Source organism: Saccopteryx bilineata, chromosome 4 (genome assembly GCF_036850765.1).
Source record: "Saccopteryx bilineata isolate mSacBil1 chromosome 4, mSacBil1_pri_phased_curated, whole genome shotgun sequence".
Taxonomy (NCBI): domain Eukaryota; kingdom Metazoa; phylum Chordata; class Mammalia; order Chiroptera; family Emballonuridae; genus Saccopteryx; species Saccopteryx bilineata.
Genome location: NC_089493.1, coordinates 107,504,210 through 107,531,180, shown reverse-complemented (window position 1 = coordinate 107,531,180; position 26,971 = coordinate 107,504,210). Strand labels below are relative to the sequence as shown.

At 39.1% G+C, this 26,971-nt stretch overlaps 1 protein-coding gene across 3 annotated transcripts in view; it reads left to right on the top strand.

Moving 5' to 3' along the window:
- Positions 1 to 26,971, top strand: part of BAZ1A (bromodomain adjacent to zinc finger domain 1A) — a 130,335-nt gene that overhangs the window by 18,802 nt on the left and 84,562 nt on the right. For all 3 annotated transcript variants that reach the window (XM_066277713.1, XM_066277712.1, XM_066277711.1), the window contains 2 exons: positions 3,589 to 3,867; positions 26,724 to 26,867. In XM_066277713.1, coding sequence (XP_066133810.1) covers positions 3,589 to 3,867; positions 26,724 to 26,867 — 423 coding nt within the window. The remainder of the gene's footprint in view (positions 1 to 3,588; positions 3,868 to 26,723; positions 26,868 to 26,971) is intronic.

Here is a 26,971-nt window from a genome sequence, read left to right as displayed (position 1 = left end):
ACCGAGGTGGAGGAAATAAAGGCAAAAAGATAGAAGAAACAAGCAACAACAACAACAACAAAAAAAAAATTAGTGGATCAAGTTGTAAAGTCTGTGGGTTTTTCTTGATTTTGAGAGGTTAACTTCTTCCTTTTTCTTTTCTCTCCCTCTTCCTAGTCGGTGACTCTGTACCCCAGGCTCTGCCCCTGTGTCACTCTTAGTTAGGGATTTGCAGTTGATGGGATTCTATGGCAATGTCATATAATTGGCTTTAGTCTTGCTGGAAGTAAAGGCTTGTTGGCGTTTGCAGGGTCCAACGATGAGAGAGTTTGCTTTCCTGGATTCTCTCTCCTAGTCCCCCCTTTCTGAATTAGCAGCCTGGTGATCCAGCTATAAGGCTGCAACTGCTTCTGTCTGGGGAGTAAGAGGCTCAAAGAGCTGGGAAATCCCCACTCTATCCCCACTCAGTGCAAGGCTTTGGGAAAGGCTCTGAGAGTCAGGGCCTCCAGTGTAATCAGGCGGGGGTGGGAGTCAATTGTTGTCAAGGTGACTGTTCAGCGCCTATCATTTAGTTGGACCTCTCAACCCAGGCTTTCCACACTTTGTAGCCTGTTTTTGCAGGGAAGAAGAGGCACTAGTCTCTGCTTACGACTAGTGTAGTATAGACCTTATTATCTGCCAAGTCCTTCTTGTTAGCGTTTATCCCTGAATATGGAGGCTCTATCAATCAGAAGTTGCCCCCGCCCCTTTAGCGAGAGGCACTAAAAAATATCACGCCTCTTGTCTTGGATCGCTGAACTGAGAGAGATCTTATCAATTAGAACCGAGGGTGCGCAGATTTTATGGGTTAAGCTAATTTCAGTGATTGGGTCGCAGCTGTGTTTCCGAAGGTATTTTAGGCTGCCTGCGCGCACCCCTCCCCCAACGCTTGATTGTTAGCTTGAATGGCTGGGTGAGGTGCCCCGCCCACGGAGAGAATCTCCCAAGCCTCTCCCGCTCGCCCCGCCGCTGGCGGCTGGACCGCACCAGGCGCAGGATAATGGAGCCCCCTGGGTGTGCGGGCCAGTAGGGCGCCCTGGGCGCGTGGAATGCCCAAGGCACGTGCGCGAATGGGGCGCTCAGGGCACCGGTGGCCGGCGACCCCCACTCGCAGTGTGCGGGCCGCTGGGAACGTCAGCAGTGCTCAACCGGACTGGGCGCGTGCGCGGCGGCTCGTGGCGGCCGCTAGCGGTGGCGGTTTGCGGGGGCTCGCGGCAGCTTGCAGTGGCGGTTCGCGGGGGTTCGAGGGGGTTCGCGGCAGCTCGCGGCGGCTCGTGGTCGGCCGCTCGCGGTGGCTTGTGGTTCCCAAGTATATGGGCTGACTCACCGCGGGCGCCCTCCCTGGCGGCTTGAATGAGCGTCGCTGCGGTAGATTCCTCCACACCCTCGTCTCTCAGATTCAAGTGATAACAGTCCTTTTGCTTTCAGTTTGTGTGGAACTCCGGAATGCTCCGAGGATAAATTTTTCTGTTTCTAGTTGATAAATTTGTTGTGATTTAGGGGAGAGCTGTCGGACGCGCTTCTCACGGCGCCATTTCCGTGACGTCAGATTTCATTTTTTTGTTGTTGTTCTACAGACAGATAAACAAATGAAACTATCTTAATGGAATTACGCCGAATCTTTGGAGATCAGACTACTACAGGGATTACCTAAACAGATATACTAACCAGGATGTGAACATATAACAGTTTTAATAATTTAGAATGATGGGAGGAGAGATTTCAGTAAGGAGAAGAAGTTAGAGAACAGTGAATTATATTGATTACATATAGTTATTACAAAGTAGACCAGAGTATAGAGGGGGTAAATATGCATATCTTACCATTTACAGGCAACCATCGTTAACACTTTTGCATACATATATATAAAGATATATCTTTTTCAAAATATATTTATTATAAAAATAATACAAGCACATGCTCATAAAAATTCAAACAATGTAGAATTATTTAGAATAATAAATTTTCCTTTTCCTTCCTTCCCAGTTTCTTCCTTTCTCCACATGGAGCATCTGTTTATAGTATTTGTATATATACACACATTTTTGTTATAGTTAATGTATATGGGATTGTGTTATTCAATGATTTGACTTTTTTCTAGTTAGTATACCTGAGAAATCTTTCCAAATGATAGATTGCATGCATTTAAAATGTGACAGGAGAGCCCTGGCTGGATAGCTTGGTTGGTTAGAGCAGTGGTCCCCAACCTTTGGGCCACGGACCGGTTTAACGTCAGAAAATATTTTCACAGACCAGCCTTTAGGGTGGGACGGATAAATGTATCATGTGACCGAGACAAGCGTCAAGACTGAGTCTTAGACAGATGTAACAGAGGGAATCTGGTCATTTTTTAAAAATAAAACATCATTCAGACTTAATTATAAATAAAACGGAAATAATGTAAGTTATTTATTCTTTCTCTGTGGACTGATACCAGATGGCCCACAAACCGGTACCGGTCCGTGGCCCGGGGGTTGGGAACCACTGGGTTAGAGCATTGGGCTGAAGCACAGAGGTTGCAGTTTGATCCCCGGTCAGGGCACATACAGGAACAGATTGATGTCTCTCTCTCTCTCTCTCTCTCTCTCCCCACCCCCATCCTCTCTGGCTAAAATCACTAAATAAATTTTTAAAAATAAAAATAAAAAGTGACAGCATAGAATTTTTTTTGAGAGAGAGTGAAACATCAGTTTACTGTTCTACTTATTCATGCTGTCATTGGTTGATTCTTGCACCCTGTGGATCGAATCCACAGCCTCAGCATGTCAGGCGATGCTCTAGCCAGCTGAGCAACAGGCCAGGGCCAGAATTTTTTAAAAGAAATGCCCATATTAAAAAATTCCAATAGTGCAAGAAAGGATTGAGTAGAATGGTCATCCAGTCCCATCCTCACTCTAGAGCTGTTATCTTGCTTTTTGTATAATATTCCAGAATTCTTTCTTCTCCTTTGGGTTCTCTTTCTTTTTCTTTCTTCCTTTCTTTCCTTTTTCTTCTATTTCAACACAAATGAGACCATATTATTATATATAAAAACCCAATATTTCCTATTAACATGTTATTTAAAAACTCTCCTTATACTGTATAATGACTAATGATTTTTCATCATATGAAGTACTATAATTTACTTAACCTTTCTCTTGTTGTTATATACTTAGATTTCCCAGTGTTTCGCTATTATGTTAAAGCCTTTTAAAATTCATAGTTAAATATAAATGAATACAATTTATAGTACTTGAATTGACTTCAGGTGTATTGACTACTTTGGAATAAGAAGCTTGAAACTTAAAATGAAAAGGAAAGATTGAGTTTATTTTCAGTTGCTCTTTCAGTTCTAAAACTGGTGGAAATCGAAGTCCAGTTTTGACTGAATGTAGTTTTAAATTGCAAAGTATTTTAAATATACTTTTTCTTACATTTGTATTATGTGTAAGTTGACCATTTACTAGAACCTTGTTTGAGTTCTATGATTCCATGTAAATTTTTGCATTCGAGACATAGTGACTTATCAGCTTTTAATGTAAAATTTGCGAAATGATAGATAATTGATTTTTATTCTTGTTTTTTAATCAGTGATTTTTTTGAACGAACCATTCTGTGCAACAGTCTTGTGTGGAGTTGTGCTGTGACGGGTAGACCTGGACTGACCTATCAGGAAGCACTTGAGTCAGAAAAAAAAGCAAGACAGAATCTACAGAGTTTTCCAGAGCCACTAATTATTCCAGTTTTATACTTGACCAACCTTACCCATCGCTCACGCTTACATGAAATTTGTGATGATATTTTTGCATATGTCAAGGATCGATATTTTGTTGAAGAAACTGTGGAAGTCATAAGGAACAATGGTGCAAGGTAAAGTACTTTTAATTTCTTCTTTTGATATGCGTGCCTCCCCATTGCTCAAAAATCAAAATATACAAAAAGCTGAAATGAAAGCTTCCCATTTACTATCCTCTGGCTACCCTGTTAGCCTCCCTGCAGAACCCTAGTGTTAGAAGTTTCTTATATATTTTTCTAAAGCTAATTTTTGTATAGACCAGGGATAGTCAACCTTTTTATACCTACCATCCACTTTTGTATCTCTGTTAGTAGTAAAATTTTCTAACCACCCACCGGTTCCATAATAATGGTGATTTATAAAGTAGGGAAGTAACTTTACTTTATAAAATTTGTAAAGCAGAGTTACAGCAAGTTAAAGCATATAATAATAATTACTTGCCAAGTACTTTATGTCGGATTTTCGCCAAGTTTGGCAGAATAAATCTTTATAAAACAACTTACTATAGTTAAATCTATCTTTTTATTTATACTTTGGTGGTTCTGCTACTGCCCACCATGAAAGCTGGAACGCCCACTAGTGGGTGGGAGGGACCAGGTTGACTACCACTGGTCTAGACCATCAAAACTATGTACATGCACACACTTACACACAAAATCTCCCACCCCCTTTAGTCCAAAAGGTAACATATTGTCTGCTGTACCTTTTTCACTTGAAATATCTTCAAGGTCAGTCCTTTGCTTCATACATCACTTTCCTTGTCTTATTTACTGTATAATAAGTTCCATTATATGGAAGTTTCATTTTTATTTATTTATTTTATTTTTTTACAGAGGCAGAGATAGATAGGGACAGACAGATAGGAACGGAGAGAGATGAGAAGCATCAATCATTAGTTTTTCGTTGCACGTTGCGACTTCTTAGTTGTTCACTGATTGCTTTCTCATATGTGCCTTGACCGCGGGCCTTCAGCAGACCAAGTAACCCCTTGCTGGAACCAGCGACCTTGGGTCCAGGCTGGTGAGCTTTTGCTCAAACCAGATGAGCCCGCGCTCAAGCTGGCGACTTCAGGGTCTCGAACCTGGGTCCTCCATAACCCAGTCCGATGTTCTATCCACTGCGCCACCACCTGGTCAGGCGGAAGTTTCATTTTTATTTAAGACTAAAAAAACCTTAGATAAACATATCTACTGTGTTCTCATTATGTTACCTGATAGTTTAAATACACCTTATTTTTCTTACTGCTTTTAGCGATTCCTTTGATAAAGACTGAGTTTTATTTACTCCACTAAGTTCTCTTTTCTGTTAAACAGGCCTTCAAGAAAAAAGAAGTGGATTTTTTTTTGTACATAAAAATTTAAAGTGACATTCTCTGTGCACTAAATTAAAAATTATCAGTGCTTTCCTAAAGTCTTAAATATTTGTGACTGACTAATCACTGATATTTATCATAATAACTTTATTTGCATTAAAACTTTTTATAGCCTTCTTTTGTTTGTTTGTTTATGTTTTTTTTTTTTTTCTGAAGTTGGAAACCGGGAGGCAGTCAGACAGACTCCCGCATGCGCCAACCGGGATCCACCCGGCATGCCCACCAGGGGGCGATACTCTGCCCATCTGGGGCGTCACTCTGCTGCAATCAGAGCCATTCTAGTGCCTGAGGCAGAGGCCACAGAGCCATCCTCAGGGCCCGGGCAAACTTTGCTCCAATGGAGCCTAGGCTGTGGGAGGGGAAGAGAGAGACAGAGAGGAAGGAGAGGGGGAGGGGAAGAGAAGCAGATGGGCGCTTATCCTGTGTGCCCTGGTCGGGAATCGAACCCGGGACTCCCGCACACCAGGCCGACGCTCTACCACTGAGCCAACCGGCCAGGGCCGCCTTCTTTACTTTAAGGGTAGTGACTGCAAAATGTTTTTTTGGTCTGTTTTTTTTTCTCCCTTTTATTGACCTGAATGCTGGGGTGTTTTTTTTCTTTTTGAATTTTAAATTTAGTCAAAAGTTACTTAATGATGTTCTTTATTTTATTTTGGCAATCAACATGACTTTACATGTAATTTCAGACTAATATCTGAAAATATTAATAATCCCCTTTGCTTATTAGATTCTACTATCCATGAATTTTAAAAAGCCAAGAGATGTTTATATTAAGATCTAAAGCTGTTTGGATTTGATTTTGATGAATAATTGGATAAGTTTTTTATTAATCGTAGAAGCAATAAATGGTAAAAATTGAATTTTTTTTTATGTCTACTGACTTCTGGGAAAAAATGTATCTTTATTTGTAAGGGCGAGATTAACTTGTCACCAGTAATCCCACCAACAACATGCCCTTTTAAAAAGAGATCAAATTATAAATACTGTTTGAAGTATTGTATGTCTTATGGTTTTTGGTGATATATTTAGAAAACAGATTTCTGTGTTTTGCTGTTACCAAAAGGAGTAATAGGGTCATGTTTGGGGACCAGGACAGTTTTTTTTCTCTTTATATTTCTTGTTTTTATTTGACTTATGCCAAAAGTGTTCTCTGATTTACAGATCATTGGGAATAGCTTACATCTAGAAATGTAGTGGTTCATTGTGTTTTGCAGTTTTTGTTGTTGTACTCTAACAATGGACTTTAGGTAGTTGTAGCTGTTAACAATGGTAAATTAGGGTAATTGTAGAAATAAGAAATCTGGGAGTTTCAATTTTATTATTCACCAGGAAACATACCTCTTCTAGCTTAAGAAGGCTTTAAATTGTCAAGTATAGAAAATTGGTATTTTTCTGCAAACTTTTAAGACTTGGTTTTCATAATACACATTGACCATCTCCCCCCTCCCCCATTGAATTGAGAGGAAAGGGGAGAAAGAGAGAGAGAGGGAGGCATCGAATAGTTATTCCATTCAGTTGTTCACTCATTGGTTGCTTCTCATATGTGCCGTGATCAAACGGATCAAACCTGTGACTTCTGAATGCTGGAAATACAGTCTATCCACTGAGCTACCTCAATGGCCATTATTAATCTTTGTGCGGGGGAAATACTACTTGCAGCACCATCTCCCTCTGCTTTTAACTTTTGTTTCTACTTGTTAATAACATCTTCCATTTGTTTCTATCTCTGTTGGTAGTACTTATCAGTGATCCTAAAGATTGCTTCATCCGGCGCTGGCCAGTTGGCTCAGTGGTAGAGCGTCGGCCTGGCGTGCGGAAGTCCCGGGTTCGATTCCCGGCCAGGGCACACAGGAGAAGCGCCCGTCTGCTTCTTCACCCCTCCCCCTCTCCTTCCTCTCTGTCTCTCTCTTCCCCTCCCGCAACCGAGGCTCCATTGGAGCAAAGATGGCCCGGGCGCTGGGGATGACTCCATGGCCTCTGCCTCAGGCGCTAGAATGGTTCTGGTTGCAACAGAGCACCGCCCTGGATGGGCAGAGCATCGCCCCCTGGTGGGCGTGCTGGATGGATCCTGGTTGGGCGCATGCGGGAGTCTGACTGCCTCCCCGTTTCCAACTTCAGAAAAATACAAAAAAAAAAAAAAAAGATTGCTTCATTCATTAGAATTAGGTTTACTAGAAAGAATATGCTGTGTTACATAGAAGTAGGATAGGGTTTGAATTAGTCAGCATAGGTACTCTGTATCTTCTCACCTCACTATTCTTTTCTTATTGTCTCTTGACCTTAGGTACCCCTTCCCACTTTCTTTTTGTGTCTTACAAGTAAAGACTAGGTGTTTCACTCTCCATCAAGACTTTCTGTTTTAAAATAAGCTTCTAGAAGGTCCTTTGTCATTGCTATGACAGAGGTAGTAAAGAGAACTATGTGACTGAGCCACCTTCCCCATCCTGATTACCACCCCGCATGCCTGGCAATCATGCTGACATTAGTTCTCTGCTACTTCCTTAGAGCCTATAGGAGAAGTGAGAAAATGAGTGGTCTTGTGAAAAGAACACTAAACTGGGAGACAAGGTCTATTACCATACTTCCCCATGTATAAGACGCTCTCATGTATAAGATGCACCTTAATTTTGGGGCTGGAAATTTGGGGAAAAAAATATATTACATAAAGTTATTGAACTCAAGTTTTATTCATCATAAAATTCATACAACTCCTCATCTGTGTGAAAAAGTGGTAAATGCAAGTAAAAAAATCTACAACCACTCTATAAGATGCACCCAATTTTTAGACCCCAAAATTTTTGAAAAAGTGTGCATCTTATACATGGGGAAATATAGTAATTCCTAAATACCTACCAGATGTTTTGTGTAGACAATATATCAGCAGATATAAGGCAAAAACTTATATTTCATTTACAGATGAAGAAACAGTTCCAAAAAAGTTAAATAATTTTTGTGATCATTCAGCCTCTATTTACCGATCTCCTGCTATTTACTAGCACTGTTATAGACATTGGAGATATAGCAGTGAACAAAATAGATGTGGAGCTTCTGTTCCAGCTTTACAGACAGTCAGTAGTAGGATATAAATTCAGGTATGGCCCACTTGCTAAATCATTTCAAAATCATTTCTTGCAATGTATCACTGTCTCCTTGGATTTGGAGTCTGCCCTTTATAATTAGCCTGTATGGCTCCGAGCAACTAATTTAAACTCTTTAAGCTTTAGTCTTTTCCATCTGTTAAATTATCTCACAGGATGAAATGATATAATAAATGTGAATTTTTTAAAGCTATATTATATAATGTTGTATTTGATGTAATTATCTTGTTAGTATTTGAATATGTTTATTGAGGGTCATGCATCTGGGGTTGTTTAGTTTTGTTTTGTTTTGTTTCACTTTTTGTTTTGAGAGAGCCGGTAGTGATGTGGGACTCCAATAGTTGCCTAAGCCCCTGTTACTTGGAATCAAATTTCCCTGTTGAAACTATAAGAAAACCCCATAGTTAATGATTTCAGTGTCTTAGAAAGATATAGTTGTTTTTGAAGACATCTGTCCCACATTTGTAAATGGTCTTCTAAAAAACACTACAAAAGCTGATTGTAAGTCATCTTAATTTCATTTCACTTTATCATTTCTTTTTGGCAAACCTAGTAATCATTGCTTAATGAAGGGCTAGGAGGTTGTTGCTATAGTCTAGAGGACTCAAATGCTTGCAAGATAAACTGATCTTCTCCTGTCCATCCTGCAACTGGAGAATTAGATCAGGGAAAGGAGGTAGAAATTGCACAACAAACATTTTGAATTGTTGAGTTATTCATTCTAAAGATAGGACTATAGTTTGAGAGAATCTGAAAAATTGAGTCAAAATATGTGTATTTAGTAAATTTTTTTAAATTAAAGTGAGCTTTGGACAACTTGTTTTCAGACATTTTACAAGCATAGTCAAGATATTTGGAGAGCTGAAAGAGTTCATTGAGATTTAAAGCAACAGGTGTGAGAAGGTACTCCTAAAAGTCGGTATGCTGGCAGCGGCAAGAAGGGACACCAGATAGCAAAGCACGAGATAGAATAAACATTAACAACAAAGTATACTGGCCTGGCTCAGTATATACTTGAGTAGCATAGAAGACGTTGCAGAATTGAAACTATGCTTTCAATTTACAGTTTTCATTTTAATTTTCATGATATTGATAGGTGACCCAAATTTTTCAAAAAGGTTATATACTCCTTGGTATTTACCTATAGGAGTTGGAAACTTAAGTCTACACAAAACCTGAATACAAATGTTTATAGCAGCTTTATTAATAACTGTCAAAACAGAAGCAACCAAGATGTCCTTTAGTAAGTGAATGGATAAATAAACTGTGGTATATCTAGACAATGGATTTATTCCATGTTCCAAAGAAATGAGCTATCTTCTGACCAGGCAGTGGCATAGTGGACAAAGCGTCAGACTGGGGCGTGGAAGACCGAGGTTCGAAACCCTGATGTTGCCGGCTTGAGTGCAGGCTCATTCGGCTTAAGCATGGGCTCGAGCATGGGCTCACCCAGCTTGAGCTTAGGGTTGCTGGCTTGAAGGCCAAGGTCGCTGGCTTAAGCCCAAAGTTGCTGGCTTGAGCAAGGGGTCACTTATTCTGCTGTAGCCCCCTGGTCAAGGTACATTGGCTAAAGCAGTCGGTGAACAACTAAAGTGCTACAGCAAAGAATTGATGATTCTCATCTCTTTCCCTGTCTGTCTCTATCTGTCCCTCTCTCTGACTCTCTGTCTCTGTCAAAAAAAAAAAAGAAAGAAAGAAAGAAAAAGAAAAAGCTATCAAACCATGAAAAGACATGGAAGAATCTTAAATGTATATTATTAAGTAAAGAAGCCAAACCGAAATGGGTGTGTGTGTGTGTGTGTGTGTATATATATATATATATATATGTTATGATTTCAGCTATGGCATTCTAGAAAAGGCAAAACTATGGAGACAGTAAAAAGGTCAGTGGCTGCCGTGGTTGGGGTTTGGTAGAGGTGAATTGGTGGAGCACAGAAGATGTTTAGCGCAGTGAAAATATTCTGTATGGTACTATAATGATGGATACATGTCATTATACATTTGTCCAAATCCATAGAATCCATAGAATACAACACCAAGAGTGAACTGTAATGTAAATGATGGACTTTGGGTAAGGATAATGTATTAATGTGGGTTCATCAGTTGTAATAAATGTTCCACCCTGGTGGAGGATGTTGATAGTTGGAGAGGCTGTGCCTGTGTGGGGCAGGGAGTATATGGGAAATCTCTATATCTTCCTTTCAATTTTGCTATAAACCTAGAACTGCTCTATAAAACAAAGTCTTTAAATTTAATAAAGCATTATATGCTCTGCTTGTTAAAACAAGTTTATAATTTTTTAAATATCTGCTTTTTACCTATAAAGATTCATATGTAATCAGAAAAGTACAAAGATGAAAGTCTAGAGTGCATTTCTCAAGTCCTCCCTTCAGAGATAACTGTCAAAAAATTAGTACATAGTTCTCTTTTTTCTATACTACACTAAATTAAAAAAAAAACATAGAAAACTGTTTTTTCACTTAGTAATGGTTTGGATGTCTCCCTGTATCACAACATTTAGATGTGTACCATTTCTAATTGGTTTTGCATGAACTGATAAACTGTTGGATCCTAAAAAGCTTACTTGTAATATTGCTTTTTTCTGAGATTGGAGGAAGTTATTCCTTTTGCTAGCCTGTGTAGTCTCTTTGAAAAGAATAAATTTTATTTTCTCCCAAATAATCTTTAATTTTGACTGACAAACCTTTTCCCCATGTAGGTTAAATCAGTAAAATAGTGGAATTGGATTTACACAAGAGTTTCATTTGTAGTAGGTTTCCCCAAATTTTATTCCCAATACCATTGAGATTTATAATTTATAAAATATTACCTAGTCAAGAAGGTTGAGAGACCACTGTTCAAAATTTTTTTGAGAAGTGCTTTGTGAAATAAAGATTATAGATACTTTTTATTATTTTTTTATTTATTTAATTAATTAATTTATTTTTTACAGAGACAGAGAGAGGGATAAATAGGGACAGACAGACAGGAATGGAGAGAGATGAGAAGCATCAATCATTAGTTTTTCGTTGCAACACCTTAGTTGTTCATTGATTGCTCTCTCATATGTACCTTGACTGTGGGGCTACAGCAGACCGAATAACCCCTTACTGGAGCCAGCATTCTTGGGTCCAAGCTAGTGAGCTTGTTGCTCAAGCCAGATGAGCCCGCGCTCAAGCTGGTGATCTCAGGGTCTCGAACCTGGATCCTCCGCAGCCCAGTCCAATGCTCTATTCACTGCGCCACAGCCTGGTCAGGCTATTTATTTATTTTTAACAGAGGCAGAGAGAGAGAAACAGAGAAAGGGACAGATAGGAACAGACAGGAAGGGAGAGAGATGAGAAGCACCAATTCTTCATTGTGGCACCTTAGTTGTTCAGTGATTGCTTTCTCATATATGCCTTGACCCAGAGAGAGGGGGCCTGCTCCAGCAGAGCAAGTGACCTGTTGCTCAAGCCAGCGACCCTGCGCTCAAGCTGGTGAACCTGTGCTCAAGCCAGATGAGCCTGCCCTCAAGCTAGTGACCTCAATTTCGAATTTGGGTTTTCTGCGTCCCAGTCCAACATGCTATCTACTGCTCTACCACCTGGTCAGGCAAGATTATAGACACTTTTTAAATCTCACAAACTGATATTGATCTTGGCATCAAATAGTGACCAGTCAACTAGAGCTCTTAACAGTTGAACTATTGAAGTATATTCCCTGTGGTTGTGTTGCATTGGCAGAATGCTTTAAGCACTTTGGTCTAATGAAGCAAGAGAAATTTAACATAAAAACCTATCATACAGAGAGTAGGCACTTAATATATACTAGAATTGGAAATGAGAAAATGGATTTTTTATCTTTGGTTCTTTTTTATATATTACTAGCCTAAATGGTATTAGTGAATCATAATCAATTATAATGCATAAATATTTAGGATAAAGAGAAATACTAAATATATTGAGAAGATAGTAGGAACAAAAGATATAAATGAAGAAAAATAGTTATTTTGACTTAAACGTACATGCTTGGATGTCGATGACTGGATCCAGGTGGGTTTAATCAAAGAGAAATTTTTAGAAAAGAGTTATTTGACTAGAAATGTAAAGGCAGAGAAAAATATAAATTAGCACAAAAGAAGCCTTCCTATTTAGGTGCAAAGATAGTATAGAATTTTTTTTATCAACACACATCACTTCTTGGCCTTTTGGCTATGATCAACTGTAGAATTTTTTTTTTTTTATTCATTTTAGAGAGGAGAGACAGAGAGAAGAGAGAGAAGGGGAGAGGAGCTGGCAGCATCAACTCCCACATATACCTTGACCAGGCAAGCCCAGGGTTTCGAACCGGCGACCTTAGCATTTCCTGGTCGACGCTTTATCCACTGTGCCACCACAGGTCAGGCTACTGTAGAATTTTTATCAACATAAATTTATTATAGATTTTTTTCAGAAAGGCTTTTCATTGGTCAGCTTAACTCTACTGACCTTTTAAGGTCCAAATTCCTGGTTCTCAGCCATGGAAGGTACTAAGAATCATCCCCAAATTGTTGTTTTTAATTTTTAGTGCCTGATGACCCTGATATGGTAATGATAGTTTTTATTAGAAACAGGCCAACACTTTATCTTCTGCGCCACCACAGGCCAGGCATTTTATTAGAAACAAAAAAATAGGAGGCAAAAGAGAAAGAACTTATATAAACAAAATCCAAAATGAAAGAGGAGAAATCACCACGGACACCATAGATATACAAAGAATTATTGTAGAATACTATGAAAAACTTTATGCCACTAAATTCAACAACCTAGAAGAAATGGATAAATTCCTAGAACAATACAACCTTCCTAGACTGAGTCAAGAAGAAGCAGAAAGCCTAAACAGACCTATTAGTAGAGAAGAAATAGAAAAAAACATTAAAAACCTCCCCAAAAATAAAAGTCCAGGCCCTGACAGCTATACCAGTGAATTTTATCAAACATTCAAAGAAGACTTGGTTCCTATTCTACTCAAAGTCTTCCAAAAAATTGAAGAAGAAGCAATACTTCCAAACACATTTTATGAGGCCAACATAACCCTCATACCAAAACCAGGCAAGGATGGCACAAAAAAAGAAAACTACAGACCAATATCTCTAATGAATACAGATGCTAAAATACTAAACAAAATACTAGCAAATCAAATACAACAACATATTAAAAAAATAATACATCATGATCAAGTGGGATTCATCCCAGAATCTCAAGGATGGTTCAACATACGTAAAACGGTTAAAACGGTTAACGTAATACACCATATCAACAAAACAAAGAACAAAAACCACATGATCTTATCAATAGACGCAGAAAAGGCTTTCGATAAAATACAACACAATTTTATGTTTAAGACTCTCAACAAAATGGGTATAGAAGGAAAATATCTCAACATGATAAAGGCCATATATGATAAACCATCAGCTATCATCATATTAAATGGCACTAAACTGAAGGCTTTCTCCCTTAAATCAGGAACAAGACAGGGTTGTCCACTCTCTCCACTCTGATTTAATGTGGTACTAGAGGTTCTAGCCAGAGCAGTCAGACAAGACAAAGAAATAAAAGGCATCCATATTGGAAAAGAAGAAGTAAAGGTATCACTTTTTGCAGATGATATGATCCTATACATTGAAAACCCCAAAGAATCCACAAAAAGACTACTAGTAACAATAAGCCAATACAGTAAGGTTGCAGGATACAAAATTAATATACAGAAGTCAATAGCCTTTCTATATGCCAGGAATGAAACATTTGAGAACGAACTCAAAAGAATAATCCCCTTCACGATTGCAACAACAAAAAAAATACCTAGAAATAAACATAACAAAGAATGTAAAGGACTTACATAATGAAAACTATAAACCATTGTTAAGGGAAATCGAAAAAGATATAATGAGATGGAAGAATATTCCTTGTTCTTGTTCTTAGTTAGGAAGAATAAATATAATCAAGATGGCCATATTACCTAAAGCAATATACATATTTAATGCAATTCCCATCAAAATTCCAATGACATATTTTAAAGAAATAGAGCAAAATATCATCAGATTTATATGGAACTATAAAAAACCCCAAATAGCCAAAGCAACCCTAAAGAAAAAGAATGAAGGTGGGGGCATTATAATACCTGACTTCAAACTATATTATAGGGCCACGACAATCAAAACAGCATGGTATTGGCAGAAAAATAGACACTCAGATCAATGGAACAGAATAGAAAGTCCAGAAATAAAACCACATATATATAGTCAAATAATTTTTGATAAAGGCCAACAACACACATGGAGAAAAGAAAGCCTCTTCAATAAATGGTGCTGGGAAAACTGGAAAGCCACATGCAAAAGAATGAAACTGGACTACAGTTTGTCCCCCTGTACTAAAATTAACTCAAAATGGATCAAAGATCTAAACATAAGACCTGAAAAAATTAAGTACATAGAAGAAGACATAGGTACTAAACTCATGGACCTGGGTTTTAAAGAGCATTTTATGAATTTGACTCCAAAGGCAAGAGAAGTGAAGGCAAAAATTAATGAATGGGACTACATCAGACTAAGAAGTTTTTGCTCAGCAAGAGAAACTGATAACAAAATAAACAGACAGCCAACTAAATGGGAAATGATATTTTCAAACAACAGCTCAGATAAGGGCCTAATATCCAAAATATACAAAGAACTCAAACTCAACAACAAACAAACAAAACAATCCAATAAAAAAAATGGGAAGAGGACAATGAATAGACACTTCTCCCAGGAAGAAATACAAATGGCCAACAGATATATGAAAAGATGCTCATCTTCTTTAGTTATTAGAGAAATGCAAATCAAAACTGCAATGAGATACCACCTCACACCTGTTAGATTAGCTATTATTAACAAGACAGGTAATAGCAAATGTTGGAGAGGCTGTGGAGAAAAAGGAACCCTAATCCACTGTTGGTGGGAATGTAAAGTAGTACAACCATTATGTAAGAAAGTATGGTGGCTCCTCAAAAAACTGAAAATAGAACTACTTTATGACCCAGCAATCCCTCTACTGGGTATATACCCCCGAAACTCAGAAACATTGATACGTAAAGACACATGCAGCCCCATGTTCATTGCAGCATTGTTCACAGTGGCCAGGACATGGAAACAACCAAAAAGCCCGTCAATAGATGACTGGATAAAGAAGATGTGGCACATATACACTATGGAATACTACTCAGCCATAAGAAATGATGACATCGGAACATTTACAGCAAAATGGTGGGATCTTGATAACATGATACAAAGTGAAATAAGTAAATCAGAAAAAACCAGGAACTGCATTATTCCATACGTAGGTGGGACATAAAAGTGAAACTAAGAGACATTTATAAGAGTGTGGTGGTTACAGGGGGAGGGAGGAGAGGGAGAGGGGGAGGGGGAGGGGCACAAAGAAAACTAGATAGAAGGTGACAGAGGACAATCTGACTTTGGGTGATGGGTATGCAACATAATTGAACGACAAGATAACCTGGACTTGTTATCTTTGAATATATGTATCCTGATTTATTGATGTCGCCCCATTAAAAAAATAAAATTATTTTAAAAAAATAGGAGGCTATTTGAGACAGCTGGGAGTTTTAGTTTTATCTTCTTTTGGGAATTCTAAGTTAGAGTGGAACCATCTTTAGATAGATATTGTGTTGTATGTACCAGAGACCTATACTTACAGACTAATTGACTCCTTGATTGTCATTGCAAGTTTAACAGTTATAATTTGGAATCCTTATTTACTATTTATTATTATAAATAAGGATTATAATACTATAAATTGGGAGGTCATCCTGGGACACCTTTCTTGTGCCCTACAAATCTTGATTTGTTAATTGTATATGTAATCATTTCTTTGCAAATTCTTATTTTTATGCACTGTATTTTGATGTGTAGAAGTCATCTAACAGGTTATAAGAGAGAACACCAGTATATTGAACTTCTTTAATGAAAAGTAGGGATTTTAAGATGAATTTTTATAATGTTTATAGTTGATATGGAAACAAACTGAAGAATGGAACTCTTTTTTCAATAGTTTTTACATTACACAGAACTCTCTGGTTATCCTTCTGATTAGAGAACCAATCTATACTTCAGTGAGCTCCAACAAATGAACCTACTTTAGTTTGCCAGTCTCATGTACTAATATTTACAGAATTTCCCCCAATAATACTACTGTTTTTGAAAACTTGTAGTTCTTTATCACAGCCAGGACCTGATATTATACTATCATGATACACATTTCATCGTAAGTATTCCTTATGCTGCTCCTTTACAGCCACAGCCACAGATCATAGGTTGTTAAATTTATTTTCTTTCTTTTGATTTTCAGCTTCTTGAAACAAATATGACTTGAAGTCTGTATTGTCAATAAAATAACTTTCAAGTTGAATAAAGCTTATTCAACTTTTATTGGCTGAACTGAAGAAGACTGTACTGATTCAAAATAAGCTTAACATAGGAAAATATTCAAAAAGTGATTATTGTTTAATAAAAATAGCCTGTAGAACTAATGAATTGCATATTGTTTTTTCTTATTAGCCAGAATTTGACTTAGTGCACATAATAGAAAATTTTTAGTGGCATAAACAAAATAGAAATTTCTCTCTCATGTAAAACTAAGTACAGAGTTGTAGTGCAGGACTGGGTATGCGGGTCTTCAAAATCATCAGAAACCCAGGCTTTTTCTTGTTTTCTGCTCCATCATCCCAAGGCTGTGACTGTTCTTATCTTTGTTCAGGATAGCAGGAAGAAGCAAGAAGCCCACTCCTCTTCCTTTATCCATCTTTCACATTGAGGCCTATTTAAGTGTTCTAAATTAGTACTATGGTGCTGAAAACAAAAGGTCACTTGATACTTAATCTTCATGCATTGGTCTTGCCTCCTCACAAGGTTATCATAGCTTCTTACATGTTGGCATCAGTATATCAGGCCAACATAAAGCTGAGCCCACATTTTGCATGCATAGTAATCTGAATACACTAGTTGGAATTTTAAAGTATTTTGTTAAAGCTTTAATTAATTTGATTGATACTTCAAACTAACTCATGTAGCTTTAAGATAATTTTGAATATTAAATAGTTTAAACAGCATGCTGATAATACCTAGGTGTTTGAAAATTAGTAGAAATATGAAGGATTTAATCCATATGTCATATCTAGTATGTTCTTTCCCAAGATTTTTATTTGTACTATGTATCTTTTAATAAGTAGATTTACTCTTTAGTAAGAATCTAATAATTTTTGTTATCTTGTGATATTTAAGGCTTATAATAAGTGAAATGCCAATTGTAGAAAAATTATAAGACTTGGTTCTCTGGTCCATAAAGAGTCTTTTTTTTTTTAATTTTTTTTTTTAAGTGAGAGGAAGGGAGATAGTGAGACAGACTCCCACATGTTCCCACTGGAATCCACCTGGCAACCCCCATCTGGGGCTGATGCTCTGTTCATCTGGGGCTGATGGCCATAACTGAGCTATTTCAGTGCCTGAAGTGGAGGCTGCAGGAAGCTATCCTCAGGGCCTGGGGCCAACATGCTGGAATCAATAGAGGAGGGGAAGAGAGAGAGTGAAAAGAGATAAGGGGGAGAAGGAGGGGAGGAGAAGCTGATGGTCACTTCTCCTGTGTGCCCTGACCAGGGATTGAACCCAGCACTTCCACATGCCAGGTTAGCACTCTACCACCGAGCCAACCAGCCAGGGCCCATAAAGAATCTTGAAACATTTCAAAATGAAATCTTCTTTGAGCTACTCTGATCAGTTTGTCTAAAAAGTGAGGCGTTACAAGCTAAAGCTTTCTGACTTCCTCTTCCCTATTCAAAAGTAATCAACAAAATTCACAGTCTGGGGTGAAGTAGCAGACTTATTGACTAGTCTAGTTTCCTCTACTTAAAATGAGGTAGCACATAACCTCCTTTGGTTTGAGTTTTTTAAATTCTAAAATTCAAATTAAGCAGGTTTACTCTATTTCTACCTATAAAACCAAAGTAATCATCTAAGCACAGCATTTTAAAATAAACATTCAAGAAAATAAAATGTTCTGAGGCAGTGCAGGTGGACAGTGTGCCAAAGACTCCACATACTCCAGTTAGAGACTGAACAGAGAGGGAGTCCTTCTGCAAGTATGTCTCCCAGGCTTCTAGTCTTCTTTCCTTTCGCTGTTACCTGTTTATCTTCAACCTTAATAATGCTTTGTAAAAATTCTGCATATATTTCAATTCTCGAATGTTTTATAATTTCCTGTTGCTTTAATGATTTTGTATATTGAGATAAAATTGAACTATATCTATTAAAATAAATGATTGTTAAAACAGAAACAGCTTTTTAGAGAAGAGGTATATGTCATTCCAGAATATTCTCATAAAGGACTATTTTCTTATTTTGCTTGTCACTGTTACAGATTTGTAGTTAACTTCCACTCTGTCTTTGTTCTGTGCTTGCTGCTGTTCCACAGATTTGATTTTACTCTAAAATGTGTTTAAGTAATTAGCACTTTAGGAACTTCTTGACTGCCTAGACTTAAAGCTCTGAAACACCCTTGGGTCAATATAGTGTTGTTGCTCTTCCTTCAGTCCAGTAATGGAGTGGAAGAATGGAAAGTACATGGGCTTCAGAGGCAAACAGTTAACGTTTTGGCTGTGCCATTACTGGTTGTGTGACCATGAGCAAATGATATAACTTCCCTCACCCTTGATTTCATCTTCTGAAAAATGTGTAACTTGCAGAGTTGATATGAGGAGAGAAATGTGTATTATTTACAAACTTATTGTCACACAGGAACTCTAATAATGGTTAGCCTCCATTCTATACTCAAATAATGGAGCATACCTTCAATTTAGAGTTTCTGTACTCTCAAAGACCTACTAGCTAGGTCTTTTTTCTTTATTTTATTTTATTTTTTATGGAGACACAGAGAGAGAGAGAGTCAGAGAGAGGGATAGGTAAGGACAGACAGACAAGAACGGAGAGAGATGAGAAGCATCGTTCTTCATTGTGGCACCTTAGTTGTTCATTGATTGCTTTCTCATATGTGCCTTGACCATGGGGCTACAGCAGACCAAGTGACACCTTGCTCAAGCCAGTGACCTTCGGCTCAAGCTGCTGAGCCTTGGTCAAACCAGATGAGCCCGCGCTCAAGCTGGCCACCTAGGGGTCTTGAACCTGGATCCTCCACCTCCCAATCCAACACTCTATCCACTGCGCCACCGCCCAGTCAGGCTAGCTAGGTCTTATTTTATGATTCTCTAACCCAGGGGTCCCCAAACTTTTTACACAGGGTGCCTATGAACAAATTCCTATGCACACTGCACATATCTTATTTTAAAGTAAAAAAACAAAATGGGAACAAATACAATATTTAAAATAAAGAACAAGTAAATTTAAATCAACAAACTGACCAGTATTTCAATGGGAACTATGCTCCTCTCACTGACCACCAATGAAAGAGGCGCCCTTCCAGATGTGCAGCGGGGGCCGGATAAATGGCCTCAGGGGGCCGCATGTGGCCCGCGGGCTGTAGTTTGGGGACCCCTGCTCTAACCTCTAATCTTTGGACTCCCTAGAACAGCGGTTATATTTATTATACAATACATTTTTAAATAAAATATGTAATATGTATTTTCCGATGGCTTTAGGCGACCCCTGTGTTTTGGTCGTTCGACCCCTGCCGGGGTTGCAACCCACAGGTTCAGAACTGCTGTTCTAGAACCAAGAAATTACAGCAAGTGGATTTGAAAAACATAGTCTAAGTCTCTTTGGGCATCTATTCAAAGATGTTGATATCTCATGTAGTTAACTGAAGTTCAGCTACACACCTATGAGAGGCCTAGCCCTGATTAGATTAACAGAAATGACAGCTATGGTTTGGGTGTGGTACAAAGTTAACAGTAGCAGTGATAATAACTAGTATAATTTATATATAAGAACATTTACTACATTCTAGGCAATGCCCTTATGCTATATGGGTTTCTTTATTCCTCTGTCAGGAAATTGCATTTCTATCTGTTAATTTTCTGTTGGTTTTAAATAAGTTAGTTCTTAAGTTATTATAGATCTGTGGGTATCACTGATGTGGACATCCCTTCAGTGGACTGTCAAACAATTTTTGATACATCAACCATACCTGCACCGGAGTAGACCCATTTACTTTGTTTTTCCTTTGTGACAGCCATCACCACTTAGGGGACTCACTTGGGCCCAATTTCTTTTTCTAACTTGAAGAACCTTGTCAAAGTTTCATTGAAAAACTTTCTTCAGCATTGGCCAGTTGGCTCAGTGGTAGAGTGTCGACCTGGCATGTAGAAGTCCAGGGTTCAATTCCCACTCAGGGCATTGAATTCCCAGGGGAAACAACCATATGCATCTCTGCCCTCCCCCTCCCCTCCCCCTTCTTTCTCTCTCTCTCTCTCTTTCTCTCTCTCTCTTCCCCTCCCATAGCAGTTGCTTAATTGTTTCCAGCATGTTGGCCTAGGGTACTGGGAGTGGCTCCATGGAGCCTCCTCCTCAGGCGCCAGAAATAGTTCAGTTGCAAGCATCAGCCCCAGATGGGGCAGCACATCAGCCCCAGATGGGGGTCTCCCCATGGATCCCATTTGGGGTGCATGCAGGAGTCTATCTCCCGTACCTCTCACTTAAGTTTAAAAAAAGAAGAAGAAAAGCTTTCTTCTTCACCTCCTGGAACCCTGAGCAATATAAACCCTAAGTGTGATACCCAGGTACTTCAAAAGTAGGTCCATCTGATTCCTTGCATATTTTTGTGCAGTTCTTGTCACTAAATTACAGAACCTTTTTATCATTAGACTACATAATTACCTAACAAGTTTTGGTATGATTTCCTGTAGTAGTTCCTCTTTAGAAACACTGGTTTAGTTCTGCCAGCTTGTACTGAAAGTCAACCTTCAGTTCTTTTGACACCATTTCCGTTTGCTATCAATATAGGCTTGCTAACTGAGCTTTCTTAAACTTCATTTTAGAACAAAAAATGTTTTTGTTTTTTTAAATTGTGGGAAAATAAACAACGTAAAATTTACCATTGTAACTATTTTTCAGTGTACAATTCAGTGACATTAAGTACGTTCACAGTGTTGTATGAACATCACTACTATTTCTAGAACCTTTTCATCATCCCAAACAGAAACTCTGTACCCATTAAGCAATAACTCCCCACTTCTCCTTCATTCAGCATGTGGTAACCTTTATTCTACTTTCTGTCTCTATGAATTTGCCTAGTTTAGATATTTCAGATAAGTGGATTCATACTATATTTGTTCTTGTGTGTTGGCTTATTTCACTGAGCATGTTTTCAGGGCTCATCCATGTTGTAATATCTGTTAGCCTTTTATTGCTGAATAATATTCCATGGTATGTGTGTATAGTGCATTTTGTTTATAACTCAATGTGATAGACACTTGAGTTGTTCACCTTTAGCTATTGTGAATAATGTTGTTATGAACATTGATATACAAGTATCTGTTGAGTTCCTGTTTTTAGTTCTTTTAGGTATAGAAACCAGATCATGATAATTCTATGTATAATCTTTTTAGGGACCGCCATATTGTTTTCCATAGTACTGCACCATTTTACATCCCAGTGAGCAGCGCACGAGGCTTCTTACAGTTTCTCTACTTCCGTGCCAACATTCATCATTTTTATTTTATTTTTTTATTATTTATATTTTTATTTTTATGAAGTTAGAAATGGGAAGGCAGTCAGACAGACTCCCGCATGCGCCCAACCGGGATCCACCCCGACCGGGATCCACCCGGCATGCCCACCAGGGGGTGATGCTCTGCCCATCTGGGGCATTGCTCTATTGCAACTAGAGCCATTCTAGCACCTGAGGCAGAGGCCATAGAGCCATCCTCAGCGCCCGGGTCAACTTTGCTCCAATGGAGTCTTGGCTGTGGGAGGGGAAGAGAGAGACAGAGAGGAAGGAGAGGGAGAGGGGTGGAGAAGCAGATGGGCGCTTCTCCTGTGTACCCTGGCTGGGAATCGAACCTGGGACTCCTGCATGCCAGGCCGACGCTCTACCACTGAGCCAACCAGCCAGGGCTCATTTTTCTTTTTTAAAAAAATAATAGCCACATTAGCGGGTGTGAAGTGGTATCTCATTGCAATTTTGATTTTGCATTCCCCTTATGACTAAAAACCCTGAACATCTTTTCATGTATTTATTGTCATTTGTATTTTTTTTTTTTTTTTGAGAGTAGGGGAAATACAGAGACAGATTCCCCCATGTGCCCCTACTGGGATCGGCTCCATTTGGGGCCGATGTTCTGCCCATCTGGGACCATGCTGACAATTGAGCTATTTTTAGCACCTGAGGTGGAGGCTTGTTGAGCCATCCTCAGCTCCAGGCCAATGTGCTTGAATCAGTTGAGTCATGACTTCAAGAGGGGAAGAGAGAGAAAAAAAAGGAGGAGGGGGAGAAGTAGATGGTCGCCTCTCCCATGAACCCTGACCAGGAATTGAACCCAGGACTTCCACATGCCAGGTTGATACTCTACCACTGAGCTAACCAGCCAGCGCCTGCATCTTTTTTTTTTTTTTTTTGTATTTTTCTGAAGCTGGAAACAGGGAGAGACAGTCAGACAGACTCCTGCATGCGCCCTACCAAGATCCACCCGGCACGCCCACCAGGGGGCGATGCTCTGCCCACCAGGGGGCGATGCTCTGCCCTTCCGGGGCATCGCTCTGTCACGACCAGAGCCACTCTAGCGCCTGGGGCAGAGGCCATGGAGCCATCCCCAGCGCCCGGGCCATCCTTGCTCCAATGGAGCCTAGCTGCAGGAGGGGAGGAGAAAGACAGAGAGGAAGGAGAGGGGGAGAGGTGGAGAAGCAAATGGGCGCTTCTCCTGTGTGCCCTGGCTGGGAATCGAACCCGGGACTTCTGCACGCCAGGCCGACGCTCTACCACTGAGCCAACCGACCAGGGCCTGTTTTGTTTTTTTAATGTAAGAAGAGGGGAGATAGACAGAATCCCACAAGTGCCCTGACCAGGATCTACCTGGCAACTCCATCTGGGGCCGATGTTCAAATAAACCGAGCTATTCTCAGCACCTACAGCTAACGCTCCAACCATTCGGTTACTGGCTGTGGGAGGGGAAGAGAGAGAATGGGGAGAGGGAGGTGGTGAGAAGCAGATGGTCACTTCTCTTGTGTGCCCTGACTGGGGATTGAACCCACGAGGTCCATACACCAGGCCCACACTCTATCCACTGAGCCAACTGGCCAGGGCCTTGCCCATTTTTGAATTGGATTGTTTGTTTTTGGTTGATTTATAAGAGTTCTTTACATGTCTGATTCGTGAATCAGGGTAATTCTGGTCTTACAGAATGAATTAAGAAGAGTTCTTTTCTATATTTTGGAAGATTTTGAGAAGAATTGGTATTGATTCTTTAAATACTTGGTAGATTTCACCAGTGAAACCATATGGTCCTGGGCTTTTTTTTGTTGTTGGGAGGTTTTTATATTACTGATTTGATCTACTTGCTAGTTACAGATATTTTAGATTACTGTTTCTTCATGAGTCAATTTTGATAGTTTGTATGTTTCCAAGAATTTGTCCATTTCACCTAGTTTTCCAATGTATCAGTATATAATTAATTGTCTATAGTATTTTCTTAAAATCATTTTTTATATCTGTAAATTCACTAATAAAGGCCCCATTTTCAATCTTGATGTTAGTAATTTGAGTCTGCTCTCTTTTTTCTGAATTTTTTTTTTTTTTTTTTTTTGTATTTTTCTAAAGCTGGAAATGGGGAGAGACAGTCAGACAGACTCCCGCATGCGCCCGACTGGGATCCACCCGGCACGCCCACCAGGGGTGATGCTCTGCCCACCAGGGGGCAATGCTCTGCCCCTCCGGGGCGTCGCTCTACCGCGACCAGAGCCACCCTAGCGCCTGGGGCAGAGGCCAAGGAGCCATCCCCAGCGCCCAGGCCATCTTTGCTCCAATGGAGCCTTGGCTGCGGGAGGGGAAGAGAGAGACAGAGAGGAAGGAGCGGGTGGGGGTGGAGAAGCAAATGGACACTTCTCCTATGTGCCCTGGCTGGGAATCGAACCCGGGTCCCCCGCACGCCAGGCCAACGCTCTACCGCTGAGCCAACCGGCCAGGGCCTGAATTCTTTTTTAAGAGCAAATTGTAAAGGAGCCATATATGATACTTTTAATTTAACCTGTGTAAGTTTCAGAGTGAGGGGAAATGAGTGAAGGAAGAAGATATTTTGTGTGCTCTGAATTCATTCACATAATCTTTCTTCTTTTTGGGTATAGTGGAGAGTTTCTAGCAGGAAACCCATGGTTCTGATTTTCTCAGTGTCTGGCACCAATGTTAAATTTTGTAGGGAATACCAAAAGTGTCCTCCTAAAGAAGAATATAAGCATATCTAAAATGTACACTAATGAAGATAAGTGCTATTATCTTATTAAAACCCACCAGTTTCCCAAAATGAACCAACTCTAATTATGTTGTTTGTTTTTCTGGAATTGTATGATTCTGATATTTTGGGTGTAACAAAAGTTCATTTTGGAAAACAAAAAAACATGCAAAACGGTAAATTATCAATTTATTGAATCAAAGGGAAGATTAGCCAGCCAAACCTGAGATGGCAAAGTGCACCTAAGCCCTGAAGCAGAACAGGAATAAGACTGAGTAGAGGCACCTATGCCATCTCACCTCCCTTTTCCTTGCAGCTTTATCTTCTCTCTCTGCACAAGGCCCACTCCATGTGGCAGGAAACATGCTGCCAGTAGCACCAGAATTTTATGTTTTATAGATTCTGTGTTGGGAGAGGAACTGATTTTTACTTCCTAGATTCCAGATTTTAAAATCTTAGAAAAGATGTACTGACTCAGCAAAAGGTGCCAACCCAGGATCAACTAACTCTGGCCAGGGTCTCGTGAGAATAATACAGCTCTGTTGGTAGCTCTGTGGGAGAAGGTGGGAGGTATGGGAAGAATGAAATTCCCAAGAGAATGTGGCTGGTGAATGGACAGGCTGTCTTATGAAGGCCCACGATATATCAAAGCTTGTTTATAGCATGGAATGTCCAAATGAATGACAGCAAATTTTCTAATCTTGAGCTACATTTTCTCTAGAGAATAGGGATTTATCCATTGGTAGTATATATGTGCTTCAGATATTCTTAGTTAATAAAATCTGCACCTGGATTGCCTAAGAGTTATAAATGTGCCATAGCTATAATTCCAGTAATGCATGCATTCTCTTGCTCCCTTCCCTTCCTCCCTATTACATCCTGCTTTTACTTGTGACTGCATTTAACAACTGGAGATATATTCCACATACCATAAAATTGACCCATTGAAAATATACAGTTGGCTGACCTGAGGTGGTCAGTGGATAAAGCGTCGATCTGGAACACTGAGGTCACTGGGTCAAAACCCTGGGCTTGCCCGGTCAAGGCACATAATGGGAGTTGATGCTTCCTGCTCCTCCTCACCCCTCTCAAAATGAATAAATAAAATCTTTGAGGAAAAAAAAAGAAAATTTACAGTTCAGTGGTTTTTAATATAATCATAGTTACATACAACCATCGTTAAAAACCAATTTTAGAACGTTTTCTACATCCCAAAGAGAAAGCTCATGCCCATTAGCAAGCACTGCCCTTTGCTCTCATCTCTTACCTCTCCCCCCAGTCCTCCAAGTTCCTGGAAACCACTCATCTACTTTCTGTCTATGTATTTGCCTGCTCTGGTTTTTCATGTAAATGGAATCATATACTATGTGGCGTTTACGCCTGGGTTCTTTCACTTACCATAATGCTCTCAAGATTTATCCATACTGCATGCTATCTGTACTTTGTGTCCTTTTTTTTTGCTGAATAATATTGCATTGTGTGGATATAGCACATTTTAACTATTTCAGTTTAAAATTGGCACGGGTAAAATGGGATTGAGGAATATTTCAATTGTGGTGAATGAGTCTGAAGCCGCAACACATAAAACCTAAATAGAGTAGGCAGAGGTGAAGGAAGCCAATATCAGGGTAATAGGAAACTTTCCAGAGATTAGAAATCGCAACAAAAGTTACAGTGAGCATGAAAAGGTTATGGTCAGGAAAATTTCATAATTAAAATATTGGAGGCTTTGAAAAACTGTATGTCCTAACCTGTAAAATGAGATATTCTGCCAGAATTTGATTTTCTAAATAGTAACTTTAGTTAAGAATATAATTGCCAGGAATCTTGATAAATTGTGGCCTTTAAATTAGTTTTGTGTTATTTTAAATTATAGCCCATCTTTGTTTTAAATTGAATGTTACAGATTTTCTTTTTTATAAAATTGGTTACATCAGTCAGCCATAGTTTTATAAAACAAAATAGCTTTTCAGTTCCCAATAATTAAATTGTTTTGAAATGTTTGATTATGAAATATCAAGTGATTTACATTTTTAAATGTATCATTTTCTTTCAGATTACAGTGTAGGATTTTGGAAGTCCTTCCTCCATCCCATCAAAATGGTTTCGCTAATGGACATGTCAGCAGTGTAGATGAAGAAACTATTATTATCAGTGATAGTGATGATTCAGAAACACAAAACAGTTCTTTTCAAAATGGGTAAGTGATTATTAATTTTTAAAATGAGTATCAGATTGACTAATGATATTCCACTGGAATATTTTTTCTTTGAACCCTCCTTTTTTCCTTTCCAGTCATACTGG